This window comes from Corvus brachyrhynchos, unplaced genomic scaffold (assembly GCF_000691975.1).
Source record: "Corvus brachyrhynchos isolate BGI_N302 unplaced genomic scaffold, ASM69197v1 scaffold407, whole genome shotgun sequence".
NCBI lineage: Eukaryota > Metazoa > Chordata > Aves > Passeriformes > Corvidae > Corvus > Corvus brachyrhynchos.
Genome location: NW_008239056.1, coordinates 710,135 through 727,829, shown reverse-complemented (window position 1 = coordinate 727,829; position 17,695 = coordinate 710,135). Strand labels below are relative to the sequence as shown.

At 45.9% G+C, this 17,695-nt stretch overlaps 2 protein-coding genes across 2 annotated transcripts; both read left to right on the top strand.

The window, feature by feature from the left end:
• The first annotated feature begins 757 nt into the window (after positions 1-757).
• COIL (coilin) lies at positions 758-7,258 on the top strand. The gene is made up of 6 exons (XM_008637584.2): positions 758-1,987; positions 2,308-2,394; positions 2,944-2,991; positions 3,642-3,717; positions 4,430-4,518; positions 5,018-7,258. The coding sequence occupies exons 1-6, from the start codon at positions 773-775 to the stop codon at positions 5,105-5,107; spliced, it is 1,605 nt and encodes a 534-aa protein (XP_008635806.1). The 5' UTR covers positions 758-772; the 3' UTR covers positions 5,108-7,258.
• Positions 7,259-8,730: 1,472 nt separating this feature from the next.
• On the top strand, positions 8,731-17,693 carry LOC103619099 (E3 ubiquitin/ISG15 ligase TRIM25). Its single transcript, XM_017739150.1, has 9 exons — positions 8,731-9,425; positions 10,487-10,582; positions 11,016-11,249; positions 11,737-11,893; positions 12,518-12,595; positions 12,980-13,045; positions 13,708-13,734; positions 14,067-14,156; positions 14,822-17,693. Exons 1-9 carry the CDS (start codon positions 8,814-8,816, stop codon positions 15,352-15,354), a joined length of 1,893 nt encoding a protein of 630 aa, XP_017594639.1. The 5' UTR covers positions 8,731-8,813; the 3' UTR covers positions 15,355-17,693.
• Positions 17,694-17,695: the final 2 nt, after the last annotated feature.

Below are 17,695 nucleotides of genomic sequence, written 5' to 3'. Positions count from 1 at the left end.
TGCGGTACGGACCGGACCGGGACGACGGGATCGGGATAGGGACCGGGATAGGGACAGCGGGATCCGGACCGGGATCAGGGCAGCAGGACTGGGACAGAGAGATAGGACTGGAATCAGGACAGCGGGATCGGGGAGTCAGTCCCACACACGTAACTCATCAGTGTCTATCAGTACCTAAAGGGGGTGCCAAGAGGCCGGACCGGGTTCTCCCCGGTGGTGCCGAGCCATGGAACACGAGGCAACGGGCAGGAACTGATGCCCAGGAAGTTCCACCTGACCATGAGGAAGAGCTTCTTCCCTGTGCAGGGACCGCACGCTGGGAGAGATTGTCCAGAGAGGGTGTGGAGTCTTCCTCACTGGGGATATTCCAGAGCTGTCTGGACACAACCCTGTGCCCTGTGCTCTGGGATGATCCTGGCTGGGCAGGGAGGTGGGATCAGATGACCCACTGTGGTCCTTTCCAACCTGACCCATTCTAGGATTCTGTGAATCCCCTCGTGGGTTTGATGGGACAGGGCCTCCGTGGGGGACTGAGCTCTCCCTTCCCTGGGCGGTGGAGCGGGAGCCAGGTGTCCAGGGCACTGATTCCCAACACCTGAGACACCCCAGGATGTCCAGAAGGGCTGGAGGGAGCCAAGCGGTTGGAAATGTTCCCGGAGATGGGAGCCTGTGTCTGCAGGGGAGGGTTCCGGACTGTCTGGGGAAGAGCTGGAGCAGCTTCACTCTAGAGGAACTTGCCTGAGCTGTGAACATGTAGGGAAGAGTGTTCATTATGCTGAACAGTGGCTTTTGTTTGTTTTTTTTTTTTGGTAACAGAGTAAAATTGGAAGAGATAATTGCAGATGATTATGAAGAGATAGATGATGGCTTTACAACAAAAGAAGACAAAAAAAGGCACAGACACAAGCAGGATGAGGAAGAATTCTCTAGGAATGAAGGCAAGCATAAAAGGAAAAAGAAAAAGGAGAAGCATAACCTTGAGTATTCCTCTTTTAGGGAAGAGACCTCTGTAGATACTTGGGACTCTCAAAAAAGGTACACGAAAAGAAAAAGAAAGGAAGAAGTTAGTGGAAGAAATAGACTTGCAGAAGGTAAGGAAGAGAGGTCTACTGTCCATTCTAAAAAGATGAAAAAGACAGAGAGGGAGAAGCAGTTGGCAACAAAAAAGAAGGACGAAAAGCAGACAAAGGTTGCTGCAGAAAAGATGGCTTTAGAACGGGCAAATGAGAGCTTTTCTGTAAATTCTGGTAAAAATAGCACAAAAAAGATCACAACACAGTCCAGGAAAAAGAGGGTGGGAGCTTCAGATTCCTCCAGCACATCATCTGACAGTGACAGCAGTGAATTAAATGTAAAGGAAAATAAATCTTCCCATAAACCTGTAGTGGTGACACTTCCCAAAGACACATCCCAAGCTGCCTCAGGTTCTGATGTGAAAACTAATAAAGTGACTGTAAAGTCTAACATTGAAAAGACTAAGACTGCAATAAAAAAAAATGCTAAGAAACCTCAGTCCTCTAGTTCAGATTCTGACTCGAGTACAGAGGATGAGAAGGTGATACCAGCACAAGACAGCCCTGCAAAGGAAAAATCAGTGCCAAACCATGTGGTGGCTGTAAAAGCCAGCACCAAGGCTCCCAAAGCAAAGAGCTCCTCTTCAGACTCTGATAGTTCAGATTCAAACACACTTGTCATTAAAAAATCTGCGGCAGATGCTGGACTGGGTAATTCCATAGCGAGGAACTGCACTAAACAGTTGCCAGCCAGTATCCAAGGACCGTTTGCCAGCCCAGGCCGTGGAAGGGGGCGTGGAACAGGAGAGGATAACTTCTGGAGAGGACCTAGGGGCCGTGGGTTTCGTGGGATGATGAGGGGCCAAGGCCATGGGAGAGGAGCAAACCCTGGCTTCTTCTATAACTACAGCAGTGAAGGCCAGAAACAGAGGCAGTTTAATGAAGCTGTGACAAACACTTCTGTCCTTGTCCAGGTAAGTGACTGACACAGGCAGAGGTCACCTTTCTCTGGCAGCTTGAACTGTACAAAGGACCTATAGGATGAGAGTAATTCATAAAAGCATAAATACATTAGTGGGATAAAGGTTGATCTTAACTTTTATTTACTGTAATTCCGCTTGTCAGCCTGAGGAAGTGTTTGTGAAACAACGATAAAGTGATTGTATCATATATCTAAAAACAAAGCATGTACCTTACTCTTCTCAGAGCTTCTTGCAATCCGTACAGCATGAACACTGTCTTCTGTTTTCACTAATACAGTATTTAAATCAGTGGGTTACTCTTTGTTTCACAGAATCCCGTGGAGATTCCCAAGAGAGACTATAGTGTGTTACCTCTTCTAGCTGCTCCACCCCAAGTGGGAGAAAGAATTGCTTTTAAGGTAAAGAGTTCTGGAAATACTGAATGTTAGTAGGTTAAAATTGCTTCATTTGAGCCACTTTTAAGTTTCTGAGCTAATAGTTTCTCTAATAAATTCACTCGTTGTAAAGCTTTGATTTTTACAAATGTTTGGAGCATATACAGAAGTTAAGTGCATTTCTTTAGACTTTCTGTATTATGTATAACACAAGAAATGCTGTCTCTGCTGTCATTTCAATGTGATTTTCCATGTGAATGTTATTGCAAATCTTACCATACAAATAATTACACTGCAGTCTAAAATAAAAGAGCAAATGAAATGAAATCCCTGCAGTTGAGGAGACTGGGATCCATCTCCCATATCTCCTCACACAGCCTGACCTGAACGTAAATCCTTTGGAGCAGTGAGTCCTGGAAGTCTACCTGGGGTCATATGATTGGCATTGGATTCCAGGGGTAGGAGACTTGGCTCTTGCACTTTTCTCTTGCTGAAGAAACTGTGTCTGGATATAGGTGGAATCATCAAAGACTGGGGAAAGTTACAATTTCTTACTTGTATTTCTTTCAACAGCACCTGGAACTAAGTGAAAATTACAGTCCTGAAGTTTCAGACTATAAGGTACTGGTTTTCTTTCCTCCCTTCATTCACTCAAAGAACTATGATAGGTGAGGTATGGCTTCAATATTTTGAGGTTGTGCAATGTTTTTCTTTGCATCCAGTTGACTCCACAGGCTATTGCTGGTGTAGCAGTAAAAATCAAAAACCCTAGAAGCTGAAACTAATTGAAAATTTGAAAGGTGTAGCTGTTATTAAAAAAAAAACCAAAAAAACAACAAACCAAAAAACAAACCACCAACTGCAAGGATTATTAATGATCATTAATATTTTAGAGATGACAAAAAATGCAGACCTTCAAGTAGAAAAATGTAGTTGTATTTGAGTCTACTGCTATTTGAAATCAAGGCAAGTTCTTAAAACTGGTGCAAGTAAAATTTTGTTGCTACTTCAAATAACTTGGTTTCTGGGTAAGTACTGATTTAAACTTCAAAGTTGGTGACAATGAGTAACTTTGGTTTATTGATGCCAGTGGTTACAGATTGCTGAGCATTAATTCTTGGCAGATTTTATACATGGAGACTGGAAAATTTGATAGCTAAATATACTTATTTCCTCTGGCAGCAATTAAATAGCACACTGGTTGTAAATATGGAATAATTATCCGGTGCTGAAGTGTGTCATACCTGATTCTTTCTTGTTGCTTTGTGAAGGAGGCGAAAATAATCAGTTGGAATGTTGAAAAAAAGCAGATTGAACTTGAGATCCTTTCAACATCAGCAGGACAATGTATGTACCTGGGGACACCAAGGGCTTGTTGTCATGTGCTGTCACCTGGAAAACCAAAAGCCCAAGGAACACTTCATCTGTCAGGAGTATTCCCAACTTCCTTGGGTTCATTCTCAACACACCCCTCCCCTTCTCACTCCCTCCCCCAAAAGTCTATTTAAATTGAGAAGTTCTAATCCTTGCTAGTTGAACTGAAGGATGCTCATGGGTATTTACAATATAAATATTTTCAGTCAGTTTGAGTGGTCAGTAACTCATCTTCACTGTGGTTTCATTTTCTGAAAGAAATTCTTTTATGGAACTACAGAGGAAGTGTGAGGTCATAATGGTATGTCTTCAGTGGGTGTGGAAGTGAGTCCCTGCAATGACAAGGTGCAGTTCCTGAGACCTGAAATGATGAATGTTTCTGAAACTCTGTATTCTCCAGTTGCCATTTAAGCCAGAATTAGTGAATTGTCATAGGAGCATTTTTCTCAAATTTCAGCAACATATTGTTGACTTTCTCATGGGAGTAGTCAGATAATTACCTTAATTTTGGCGTGTAGTATTCAGTTTTACTTGAAGATCTTTTGTTACAATTATTAACCCAGACACCAAGCTCAAAAAAAAACCCCAAAATAAACCCCAAAACCAAAGTGGTTTTGATCAGATTTTGTGGTAAACATTTAAACTTTCTTTGGTTTGTAGCTAGTTGAGCTGTTTGGTTTTTCAGTTGCTAAGGAGCCAGGGAAATTCGACCTGGTGTACCAGTCTGCAGACGGAGTGGAGCTCATCGAGTACGCGGTGCCTCAGGACACCAAGGTATGTGAGGCCTGCTCTGAGCCCTGTCACCAGCTCTGCAGGGCTGACACCTGCCCTGCTTCCTGCCTCTATTCACCTCAGGGGCATTCCCTTTGTAATAGTGCATCCAATTTAAATAAATGGAAGCAAAAATAATTGTTCCTTTCTAGCAAGAGTGTGCATGTTTACATCATAAAAATCAGTTCTTGCATGTTACTCTAACTGGGGTCACAGCCACTCATCAAATTTCTTGTTTTGGCTAATAAACAACATCATGTCTCATAGAGATCCTTTCTTACCAGCTTTTCATTTCATTGCTGTTGTTCTTACCTGCACCTTTCCTTACCCAGGACAGCAGGCAGGTTGAGGTTAATCAGTAGGATCAGTGAGTCACAGGAGGAGCTGAAATCTTGGTTCGCTAGTGCTGTTGTTCAGGTCTAGGCAAAAGCATAATGGCACACAAATTGCATCTGCTGGTATTGCTGGCACCTGTTAAGTGTTGCCTGTGGTTTGTTTTCAGATAACTGAAAGCTGGGATGCGCTGATAGAGCCAAGACTGATTGTGGAGCCTCCAGTTAATGGATCTGGCATTGAAAATGGAACCATCTAGGATGTCAAAAAAATGTGAACAATTGTACAGATTTGTTCTGTGAAATGCTGCCTTCTGGTTCTGAGGGTGGCAGGTGCACTGGTGGATATTACTGTCTTAAAAAGAAGTAGGCCAGAAGAAAACCACTTTTTTCCCTTAGGCTATGTTTTTATGTAATACATGAAAACTTTGTTTATTATAGGAAGTCTAATATAGATCTGTTGGGTTTGAATATTTATATCCTACTGTAGCAAGCCACAGAACTGGATTGGTTTGATTAAAAGATAAAACACAACCCTGTACTGCGAGTAACTAAATGTCTGGGTTTGGCTAGAGCTGTATAACTGCCAGGGGTCACTTTCATTTAAAAATTAATTATAAATATTGTTGATGTGCAGAACTCTTCCTCTGCTGCTGCCAAGCATCATACAAATGCTGTGACTTTGCAGTTACTTAAAGCGCTCACCTGAAATGTCCAGAAAAGCCTGTGGATTTCAAGCTTCTATAATTTTGAGGCAGATAAATAGTACTGGTAACTGCCAACTTAAAACCAGTGGAATATAACATGAACCCCTGGCACAATTGTGTCCCACTGTGTTAATCTGTGTAGCCTCTGAAAGCCTTTATTTTTTGTTTTAGACCAAACCCTCTTGCCCTGTAAGTGCTGAAGTTTCTGTGCTGCCTTTCTTCTTCCCTTTCCAGCAGCAGAATGGGTCATCAGGTCCTGTCAAGGCACTGCTGACAGCTCTAACAATTATTAGCATTGAGGGGGCACCTTGTACCTCTGTAGCCTTGGCAAGTCTTACAGTTTTGGATCATCCCTGTCCTGAGTAGTTGACTCCTACAGAGAAGGCATGGAAAAAAACAAACCCTAAATACAAACAAACACCTAAAAATTGTGCATTATGGTTTAGCTGTCATGTACTCTGACCTAGTGCATGAATACATTAAAATACTGTGCATTTTTCCATCAGCCATATTAAAATGTCTTGTTTGTGAAGGAATCATTTTTATTCAAGTAAAATTCATTTGTGTATTGTGGTTCTCTTCAGATGCCATTATTTCATGGTAGGATTTGTTTTTTAAGAGAAAAGTTCAGTTAGATTCATGTGTGGCTATTCTTGCAAACTGGATGAGAAGATGTCAGACACCAGCACAGTCATGCTCAGACAGTGGGGATTAATGGAAAGACTGTTTTTCTAAGGGAAATTGTTACTTTTTAATTCTTAGGAAGTTGCAAAAGCTAAGTGCAAGTGTTTCATAGCACCTCTTGTTCCATTGCCTACTGTGCATTTTGGCCATGAATTAAATGGATGCAGAGTCACTGTGGCTGTGCCAAACAGCTGGTGCTGGAAAACAAATACATCCCTGAGAGACAATGTTTACAAAGTAAAATCTTGAATTTTATTTACCCATTGTTACCAAGTTTGAGTGAAGCTACTGCTTCACTGCCCAATTCAAATCAGACCAAGGGAAGGCAGCCTAGGGGAGCTGCTGAGAGCCCTCCCTGTCCCATCCACCTCCTGGGGGCTGCTCTGAGGAACCTGGGATGGGACAATGTGCATGTGAATCCCACATGGAGGTGGTGAAACAAACCCTCACTGCTGTCTTTCTGTCCCTGGGGCTTTCCTGTCTCGCCAGCCCCTTTGCTGGGGGCAGGAACACAAGGTACAATTTCTCTCACTGTGCTTCTAAAGCCCTGCTTGGGCTCTGTGGGGCACTTTGAATGTGCAGTGTCTGGGCAAAGGGTTAGATTTAGTTCAGAATCACAGGACGTTCTCAGGTATTTGCAAGCAAAAGAAAGTAATAACTTCAGTAGCTATTTAAATGCTAGCAGTAAATTTTTATGTTAAAATTTTATTGTCTCAGACAACAGGAGTGGTTGGGCTTCCTCAAAACCAGAATTTCAAGCCCTCTTTGACAATGGGGAACTTAAACTGCTCATCTGAGCTCAAAACATCCTGTGCTATGCTCCAGAAGCAAAAGCTACAATTGTGAGGATGTGTATTTACCCTTTTTGTTTGGATACCTTTGTCTGTATCGGTTGATACCATGTGAGTGCTGCAGAAAATACAGTGAAGGTGCTGAGTCTTTGAAAGATGATAGAGGCTTAGTCCAGATAAGCCCAGGGTGCTTGTTCACTTATGGAAAAATAAAAAATGCAAACATTAAGATCTGCTCCTTGGTCCCATCTCTTGCACAGCACAGCTCTCTAAGAATGTTCCTTTGCAGTCACTGTCAGCCACCCCTTGTCAGGTGTTTGCATTTCCTCTGGCAGCAGTTACAAGGTCCTGATCAGCACATCCCACCCACGCTGTAAACCTGTGGCACCGTGCCCATCTCCTACAAACTCCTCCACCCTCCAGGATATGACAGAGCTGATCCCTGAACTTTTGCTCCTGTCACAGTCCAGCAGCTCCAAATGCCTCCACTGGCCTTTCTGCACCTGTATCTGTTACTAAGCAGTGACTCAGAGCCCTGTGACACACAACCCCTCTGGAGCTTGTCCTGAAGGAGTGTTGCAAGGCTGATGTAGGTACAAGTCCACGTTACCTGTGCAACATAGGCTTATAATGATTGTCTAGATTTAATTTAATCTTCCAAAAGAACTGGCTAGGAGCTGGTTTCAATTGTAACAGACCACCCACCATCACTTCTTTTGAGTGCTTTATACAATTCCTGAACATTCTTGGAAGTCCCTGAGGACTAATGCCAACAAGATTGCCTGCTAATACTTTTAAATGACATTAAAGGGAACCTCAGCAGTTCTCCACACAAGGTGTTCTTTGCCCACTGGACAAGAGTTGAGAGCACTTGGCTCCTTCTGCTGCAGCCCATCAGGCTCTGTTTAAATTATTGGGAGGTCACAGACTTTGTGCCAGGCTGCTCCATTTCACCCCTGCTGCCAGCGTGGGTGGAAGTACAGAGGGCCCTGAGCAGACAAGGCAGAAAAAGGGAGGAGGAAGAGACCACTGGAAGAATTTGGGGTCAGGTTAGTTAAGACAGGAGTACTTGCCGTGTTCCTATTCAGCATCAACGTTCCTGTTAGAAACAGTGATTATTGAACAGTTAGACTGAGAAAAAGGAATTTGAGGAAGCATCTTCTGTTGAGACGGTTTCCACATTCACAATGCAGTAACCTGTGTGCTTTAAAAACATTGCACTGCCATCAGCTGTTGTAAACAGATTATATTTAAGGTCCTTTCCAACCCAAACCGTTTCTATGAGTCCGTAGGATCTCCAGCAGCCGGGTTACCCATAGCTCGGAGCAGCTGGGCCGGTGCTCGGCGGGATTTGGGGTTCACACCATTGTGCCGGCAGCCGGCCGGGAGCGGGGCCGGCAGCGCGGGTGGGCACCGATCCCCAAATGCCCCGCTGCGGTTCAGAACCAACGCCGAGGCGTCCGGGCACCTCCGGGTGACGCTGCCCCGACCCCCGGCTCGGAGCCCCCGGCCCGGCCCGCCCGCAGCTCCGCGCGTGGGGGTCGCGTCCCCCCCAGGGGTCCCGTCCGCGCCCCGGGGGTACCGTTCCGCGGGGCAGAGCCCCCAGCATCCCGGGGCTGCCCGGCCCCCGACATGGGCGGGCGCCTCAGGGTCCGTCCCCCGGCTGCCGCCCCTCCCGTCGGGGCGGGGATGGGGCACGTAGTTTTTCGGGAAGCCCCAGCCATAGTTTCGTTTCTCCGAGCCCAGTTTTGGTTTTGGCTCTTGGGCCAGCTGCGGACGGGGCGATGGCAGCGCTGGAGTCGGAGTCGGGCCTGTCGGGGCTGGAGGAGGAGCTCACCTGCTCCATCTGCCTCTGCCTCTTCAGCACCCCCGTGACGGGGCCCTGCGGGCACAACTTCTGCGCCTCCTGCCTGGAGCTCACCTGGGCCGGGCTCTCGGGGGGCTTCAGCTGCCCGCAGTGCCGGGCCACGTTCGCGGGCCGCCCGCAGTTGCAGAAGAATACGGTGCTATGCCGGGTGGTGGAGCAGCTCCAGGGCCACGCCGGGGCCAAGGGCGAGGAAGAGGGGCAGGAGGAGGGGGAGCCAGCAGGGTGCTGGGCGGGGGAGCCCCCCGTGTCCTGCGACAGCTGCCGGGAGGCGCCGGCCGTGCAGACCTGCCTGACCTGCACCGCGTCCTTCTGCGCAGAGCACCTGCGGCCGCACCGCGACAGCCCCGCCTTCCGCGACCACCAGCTCTGCCCGCCCCTGCGCGACCTGCAGCAGCGCAAGTGCCCCCAGCACAACAGGCTCTTCGAGTTCTTCTGCAGCAAGCACGGCGTCTGCATCTGCTCCCTCTGCCTGCTCGGGCACAAGTTGTGCCCTACCAGCCCTTTGGAACAGGCAAAAGCCGCTGCCCAGGTGAGCAGCCGGGACTGGGCGGGGGTGGCCAGTGCCGCCCGGGGCTGGAACACCCTCCCAGGGCACTCCGGAGCGCTCCTTGGCCCCCTCGGTGCCTGGGAAGCCGCTATGGAGTGCGGGGGGGAGGCCGGAGCAAGACATCGACTGTAAATCTCATGTCTGGCCCTGGCAAGCTGTTATCTGCCCTCCATCATGTGCTCAGAGTCATTCATTGCGTTTTCCTCCTCTCTCCAAGATGTTGCTCACGGGCAGGGGTCTGGGAAGGAGCTGTCAGGGAGTTGATTGCCAGCTCCTGGGCTGGGCTGGGCTGGGCTCAGCGGTGAGGCCTCCCACATTCTGTGGCGTCACCCAGAACTCTGAGCTGTTTCTGCTGCTCTGCTTCCTGCCAGGCTTGTCACAGCTTGGGGGGCTGACGTTCCTCTGCAGATGTTCAGAAAGAGAAGAATTATAAAGGTATCCTAGGGAGATCTCTAGTACGTAGATGAAAACCAGAAGGAGGTTCACAGAGTAGAAGGGAAGGAAACCTGACCTTTATATTTTTCAGCTGAAAATCAGTGTGGATGAGTAAAGCATGCTGAAAAAGTTTAGGTGGCCAAATTCTCATCTGTTCAGTGAGTTTGTACATAGCTTAGCTGCAGAACTTATCTCTGATTGAGCTTAGCAGAGTTTTGAACTACAGGAACAGGTAAATCACATCTGAATGAGAAAATTCTCAAAAGGAGAGGGGTGAACAGTAGCGTCAACTTTGTGCCCAAAGTCCAACTTGAGAGCTAATGTAACATTTATTCTTAGCGTGAGAACTGCTGTGCTGATGAAAGCACCGGGTCCTTTATCAAGAGAGTGTGAACAGTGGCATCTTGCTCTTGGGAGAGGTGGGGTGGGTGTGGGAGGGTGTGGTGCCACAAGCCACACGTGTGCAGGACGGTACTTTTATACGCTCTAAGGTTCAAGAGAAGGTAGATTTTAAGCTGAGAGTACTAAGTGCTTACAAGGGTGTTTAAAACTGAGAGCAGACATGATAACTGCCTCTCTGAAATACTTTCTGGTCTCTCCTGTTGCAGTCGGTGCTGAAGAAGAAACTCGTGGAGCTGCATAGTCAGAGTGAAAGAACTGCCCGGGCAATGAGCACAGTGAAAACAAACCAGAACCAATCTGCTGTAAGTGGGTAACTGTACAAAGTGCTCTCAGGTTGCCTGGCACCTGCTGACTACTGCGTGGTGTTGGTGATTGTACCCTCGTGACAACAGCTGTAGTACTGAGGCTGCATTGGCAGGAGAAGAGTTATTAGGCAGGAACAGAAAAGAGGAGTTTTGGCAAGGCCAGGCAGCTCTGTGGGAGATGGGAGGAAACCAGGCACTGTGCAAGGTTTTATACCCTCATGTGAAGGTGACACTGAGAATGGGCTCTATTCCTTGTGAGTGAAGGAGTTTTCTTTCCAAACCACATAGAAATACACAGCTCTTCTCTTGCCTGGTTCAAGGAAGAGAACCCCATATGTTCCTCAGAGGGTTTCGTGCAGTAGCACTGAGAGTATTTTGGTCACAAACTGTTCTTTTGAAGCCAGTGCCTATCTGCTCTTTTCTGCTCCAGGAGACAGCTTCAAGAAAGAAGGAATTGGTCAGAAATGAGTTTACAGAAATTAAAGCTGTAATTGAAGAAAGAGAAAATGAGATCATGAAAGCAATTACAGAGGAAGAAAAGAGAGTTTGGAATAAGTTTGATTATATTTACAGTGTTCTGGGAAATAAGAAGAATGAAATTCAGTCTCTCAAAGATCAGATTGAGATGGCACTGACTGAAAGTGATGACGTTCTGTTTTTGAAGGTAATATGTAATTTAAATGTGAATCCAGTTCTTCATTCTAGAATGCAAAATGACAAAAATCTGCTGTGGTCATCCTGCTCTTCAGAGACCTCCAGTCAAATGGTAATGCAGTGGTGTGCAAGAACCTTCTATCAAAAGATGTACTGATAAGTACACAAATATCAGTGAAAGAATCAGTGTCTGGTAACTCCCCCAGTTCAGCCACTGCCTCTGCCACAAGCAGAGGGGTTACTGGGCAAGAGTAACCTCCATGAGGTGTGGCAGCTCTGTGCTGTGACCTGGCTGGTAGAGTGTCCTCATTGGTTCAGGTACCAGTGGGAATTAAGGCGTCTTAGCTGCTACTGGAATTTTGCCATGAGCTGTGTCTGACTGTAGCCTTTGTTCCCTTGAATTTGAGATGAATGCACAAACTCCACCCCATTTAAAGTAACTTGGTGGTATTTTTCTCTGTGTGATACACAAGGTGGTCTTTCATTTGTCATTTCAGAGAGCAGCAGCACTGCAACGAACATCAACAAAAGAGGCTTTCGTTCCTGTAGTTGAAATGGACCAAAATGTGATGCATTCCACTTACCAGTCTGCCATTAACCTTAAAGAAATAGTGAAAATTTCAGTGATTCAGAGTAGGGAGAAAAAAGAAGAAGGTATTGTCTCACTGGGGAAATTGGCATTTTCTACTTTTGCTTTGAGCTGAAATGAGGGATCTTTCCAAGCCAAGCCAAATATAATTTTTGAAAAAAGTGCAACAAATACAGTTGGTTAATATAAATTGTGTCTTCCAATCTCTGCAGTGCTCCATTTCCACGCAAAAACATTACAGTCTGGGCTAAATTAGGAGACAAAATGTGCCAGTGTCTCTTCACTGTTATCTATATTTGGATAAGCTGATGAGTATCACGATACTACACCCTTCTGGCACAGCTTAGCCTTTCTTCCTTTGAGTAATTTATGGTGGTACTATGTAGCAGGGTTGGATGTGGTTAAGATGTGGATTTGAGGAGAGATTTGAAAGGCTTTAGAGGGGCAGGACTCTGCTTACCCAGCTGTAAAGGTGCTGATTGTGTAAGTAAGTGTTGTGGAACAAAGCTCTACTTACCGGGTTAAGCCAAATTGTCTTTTGGACCGTGGAATGGGTATGCAGTTCCCATCTCTGCCAAATATCACTTCAGTTCTGTTCATATAACTGAAAGTGAGATGGAAAAATGTCCTCACTAATGCATGACTGTTCTTGGCCATACAAACCATAATGTAAATTATCACCATTTCAGTCAAACTTGTGAAAATTAAGGCCCCTCCAGTGGCTCATCCAAACAAAACCCCTGTTGGAAAAAAGCCTTATGGACCACGTAAGTACTACAGAATATCATCCTCTTCTAACTATGGCTTTACTATTAAATAAGTTGAAGCAGTTTCCCAAGAGCTGTTTGCTGTGGTGGTGATGAAGTGATGACCTGCAGTGAGCACCTGGGAACAGGGAAGGGAGGGTGCTTTGGGGTATTTGGGGATGGATGCCTTGTGAGCTGGAAGGTGAACTGCACAGATAGAGGAGTGCATCAGCCTGTAGTGGTGTCAGTGTGGGCTGTAAAACAAAGCAGAGCCTCCCCACCCTCTGGTTCTTGCAGGTTTTAAAATTTGTGCTATGCACCTTTTGGCTTGTTTGATGGATTTGTGTGTCTTGAGTTCTGCTTATGATCTGTTCATGTTCTGGTTTTTTTCTTCCTTCCTCACAGACTACACCCACCAAGAGAAAACCCTTCCCCAGGCTCAAACCACTTCGCAGGTGGAGACAGATACCAGTAAGTGGTGATTAAAGGAGCGTGACTCAAACACTTTGCTGCCTACATCCTGCCTCCAGTCTGGGGTTGGGGTGATGGTCGTTGTGGCAGGTTATACTGGGGCCTTTCAGTGCTGTTTTGTCCAGATACCAGAATTAATGGGCACTGTAGCCTCTTTGGAAGATCTTCCATGTTTTCTTTTTGAAGTAAATGCAAGTGTTAAGAAAAAACTTCGGTTACTTCCACAGAGTTCTTGACATGTGGCCTGAGTGCTGGGTGTGGAGCAGTGAGGGGGGCATGCTGGGGAAGTGGGACTGGAAAGGAGCTGTAGCTCCTGTTGCTGCACTAACAGCTCTGTTGTAAAAAGGAAAGGAATTGGCAGTGTTCCTCAGGGGAACAGGAGCATTCCATGTGCCTGAACACACTGCTCCTGGAGGGGAGATCAACCTCCTTCCAGGCTTATGACGCTGTGAAATAGGAAGCAAATGGAAGGTTGTGCTTGATGTGCAGCTTTCCAGTGTGAGGGTATTTGTACATGGCTTCAGCCTGCTGGACTGTCAGCTCTCTACTGCTGCAGTTTCAGAAGAGCCATGGTGATGGTGTTACAGCTGACATAGTCTTACCAGTGGCTTTTGCCTCGCAGTAGAACTCACAGTTTATTTTTTTCTTTTCCCCCCATCCAGAAGAGAAAAAGAAAGCTGCTAAAGTTGGTGAGTCCAAACTTTCATCATGCCTATTCTAGTTTTCATTGACTGCTCTTAAAATGATAAGATGGTCATGAGTGTTGGTGTATTGAGCAAAAGTTCTCTTGCTCTGAGAAGGCTCTTGCTGGCCACTGTGGGAGCAATCAAACACTGAGAGAAGTTGTCCAGAGAGTGGGATTTTCAAAACTTGACATGACAGTGAACAGCCTGAGCTAATATTGAAGTTAACCCTGCATGGAGCAGGAGGCTAAACCAGATGAGCTCCAGCCTGAGTGTGTCTGTAATGGGGTGAGGTCTCTTCCCAACTGGCCAAACTCTCTTTTCTTCTGTTGACACAGCACCGACCACCACACCAACCACCACAGCTGCTGCTTCTAAAGAGCTCATTAGCAGCTTCCTGAAGAAACCCAGAGAGGAGCTCTTGCAGTGTAAGACACCCAACATTACACTCCTTAAAGATGAACTTTGCTCTTATTGCACTGGTATTATGTGTCCTCTGTAGTTACCTGAGAAAAATACTTCTGGGGGGTTTCGTTAGCTTAATAGGTTGTTACAAATCAAGGAAATTTCTGGAGAAAATGGGGGCAGGAGTTTTCTAAGTGGTTCTTTTGCCAGATGAATCAAATTCATCTTTAGCATTCACGTATCTTTATGAAGATAAATGAAGTTTTTTAAATAATTACTTTGGTTTCCCCCAAAATGACAGCATTAGAGTAGCCTAGAAATACCATGTAATTCTTTTTAAATGAAATACAGGCTTTTATGTGAGCCCGTGATGGCTTGTTAAGGTGTTATACAACATGGCATACCTTTTGCTGCCAGATCAGCAATCACCTTCTTTTGCCAGGGTGTATTTGGGTGATAAAGGGATCCTGTGGGGCTGCAGGAAGGAAGAAAACTTGCCCTCCATTTGCCTGCTGTGTAACATAGAGCTGCAGTTGAACCCAGAAGCTTTTACTGTGGCCCTAAGAACTGGTTGCGCTGAGGAGGGGAGCAGAGCTGGCAGATAAACATGGGAAAAATGCTGAGGTGGGACAGGATAAATAAAAGTGCTTTGTTCTTCAGTACCTTCAGGTGATTCATGTCATTGCAGATGCTGCCAACATCACACTGGATTACAACACAGCTCACAACACCGTGGTTCTGTCTGAGAACTACACCAAGATGTCCATCTCAGACACCTCCGCAGGTCACAGGTACCACCCTCAGCGCTTCACCGATTACCGCCAGGTGCTGGGCTTCCAGTGCTTCAAGAGAGGCATCCACTACTGGGAGGTGGAGCTGCAGCACAACAGCTTCTGCGGCGTCGGCATCTGCTACGGCAGCATGGAGCGGCAGGGCCCCGAGAGCCGCCTGGGCAGGAACAGCAAGTCCTGGTGCATCGAGTGGCTCAACTCCAAAATATCATCCTGGCACAATGACACTGAAAAGTGCTTGCCCATCACAAAGGCTACCAAGATTGGGGTGCTACTCCACTGCGACGGGGGCTTTGTGATTTTCATGGCAGTGGGGGAGAAGCATAACTTGATCTATAAATTCAAAGCCCAGTTCACTGAAGCCTTGTACCCAGCCTTCTGGCTGTTTTCCAGTGATGCTGCTGTCTCTCTCTGTCAAATGAAAGCATAAGGTCTTGTATCTCAGTTTAGTTCACTTACAGCACAGATAATCTGTCTCAAAGATTAATTGTTTGATACAAAAATTATCATCTCTTTTAAGCAGTTTTGGAAACCTGCCAATTCTTTGGTCTGAATTGCTAAAGCCCTTAGATAATGATTTAGCAAAATGCTGGTGATAGTAAAAATGACAATGGTTTGCAGAGATCTTGATTGCCCTAAAATCAAAGTCATTATGCGAATCCTTGTTAAATGTCTTCAGTGGCGCCTGTGGCTTCTGCGGTTTGCTGTAAAGGAGCAACAGAATTAATGTGTTCCATGGGTAACAATAACCCCTTTGAGAAAGAAACAGGAAGAACTCCTTGACAAATTCAGGCTTTGGGGGAGGTCTCACAGTTGCCTTTTTGCCCATGCTCATACTGTTGTCCATACAGGTGTTCTCAGTGTATGACTCTTACCAGATGCTACAGAAAGAGCTGGTGAAGTCCCTAAGTTCAGGTCTTATGGCTCTGAGTTATAAAAGCCAGTATCACAAAGCTCATCAGAATGGAACTGCAGAGACTTTTAGAATTGATGGGGAAGAAATGGTGTTAGAATTACTAGGAAACAAATTACATCAGCCCAGACACTGGGAATACACCAGAGAGTTGTCAGGAAGACATCCTGCAGAGCAGTGGTGTGCATCCTGTGATGAAGATTGTGAGATGTAGCATTCTGTCATTGTCTGATCTAGAACATGCTTCACATCTTCACACTGAAGGCTCTTCAGTATTGGGGTTTTTTTTTGTGCTGAAGAGTTCAGGGGGTGCATTCTTGGTCTCAGGATCTCCTGTCATAAAGCTTTTCCTCTTTGTGAGGTGGGATATTCTCTGCTGGTCTATCTTTAGCTTAAAGCAGAGTCTCCTGTCATAAAGCTTTTCCTCTATGAGGTGAAGTATTCTCTGCTGGTGTATCTTTTGTTGTTCAGGTGGTAGAAACTGGATTTCTTGCATGTTTTTGAGACTCCCAATTTGAGGAGTCTCAAGACAGAGCGCAGGTACCTGGAAAATACTGGTTCCTCTGTGCATGAAGCCTGTGGACAGTCAGGGTGAGTCTTTTGACACAGGGAATTAGCACAAAGGAGAATATAGATCCATTCCCCATGGGATGGATTTTTAATTCTCCTGGTGTTCTTAGGGTCGTTGTCTGTCTTCGTAAGTTCTCACCAGGTACAGAGGAATCTGTACTTCTTACTTACAACTTTAAAACAATCTGTAGGCAATCAAGGTATTTGGATCTCATAGTTATTGAGCCTGTATCTTGTTGGTGCCTCTGGACTTACTGTGTAAGCTCTTATTTCTTGTAGGCGATCGGAAGCTCACACGAGAATCTTCCTGGACTTGGATTTGTAAAACTCCCCTTACAGGACTTAGTGAAATAGAACACAAAGCCACTGCTGGCATTTTTGCAGGGAATTGTTAGAAGGCTTAAAAGAACCTCTGTGACTACATGAGCCAAAGTGCTTTGGAGAGAGGCTTTCAGGAATTCAGGCTTGGTGTCTCTATTTTTACTTGGTTTGTAAACCCTTAGTACTTTGTCAAGGATAGCACAAGTCTGATTTCTTCCAATTTTTTGGTCAGAATAGGATGTGGAATTGATGGTGGATCTAAAAGTGCCATGGCTGTCTTTGGAGCAGTTCTACTCTCTCAAGGGTCTCCACTTTCCAAAGCACAGTCAGCACTAAAACTCCCAACCCGAGCAGAACACTTCAGAAGGTGCAGAAGGAGGATGTGTCCTGCTGGGAGCCAACAATGAATGACAAACTGGGTTTTCTGCTGTTCCAGTCTTTCAGCAGTGAAAGATAAGGTCAGTTCTCTCTGAGAAATCCTTTTGCTGCTTGGCTGTGCCACAGGGCTGCAGATCCACTCAGCGGGGTGCTGAAGGAGTACTCTGTCCCCTTGGTTGTGGGCAAAAACGTGCTCCAGCAGTCTGTGCAGTGGAGAAAGTCCCCATCCTCTGTTCCTTGCTTCTTGACTTTAAAGAGGTGTCAGTACTGTCCTCTGAGTCTATGGGCTTCTGTGGCCATAATCTGGAGTGACACCCAAACAAAGTAAAGAGCAGCTTTTATTCTGCCTTGTTGGACAAAGTGGGATTCTTGACATGGGACTCTGATGTAGGACCAACCGTGTGGAACACATGAGGTGCCCTGGACTACCAGGCAGTGAAACAAGCCTTCTGCTGGGCTCCTGATCCTCTGTTTTGCTTTCTTTTGTGCTATGAATGACTAGAAATCATATAATGAAGTTCTGTTAATTTGGAATTCACAGAATCACAGAGTATTGAGTGATTGAGTGAGTTGGAAGGGACTCACAAGG

Coding starts and splice junctions, on each gene's coding strand:
- COIL (XM_008637584.2), top strand. CDS start 773: ATGCTGAACAGTGGCTTTTGTTTGTTTTTTTTTTTTGGTAACAGAGTA. Junction 1,988..2,307: donor ACACTTCTGTCCTTGTCCAG/GTAAGTGACTGA, acceptor TTTGTTTCACAG/AATCCCGTGGAGATTCCCAA. Junction 2,992..3,641: donor CTGAAGTTTCAGACTATAAG/GTACTGGTTTTC, acceptor TGCTTTGTGAAG/GAGGCGAAAATAATCAGTTG.
- LOC103619099 (XM_017739150.1), top strand. CDS start 8,814: ATGGCAGCGCTGGAGTCGGAGTCGGGCCTGTCGGGGCTGGAGGAGGAG. Junction 9,426..10,486: donor AGGCAAAAGCCGCTGCCCAG/GTGAGCAGCCGG, acceptor CTCCTGTTGCAG/TCGGTGCTGAAGAAGAAACT. Junction 10,583..11,015: donor CAAACCAGAACCAATCTGCT/GTAAGTGGGTAA, acceptor TTTCTGCTCCAG/GAGACAGCTTCAAGAAAGAA.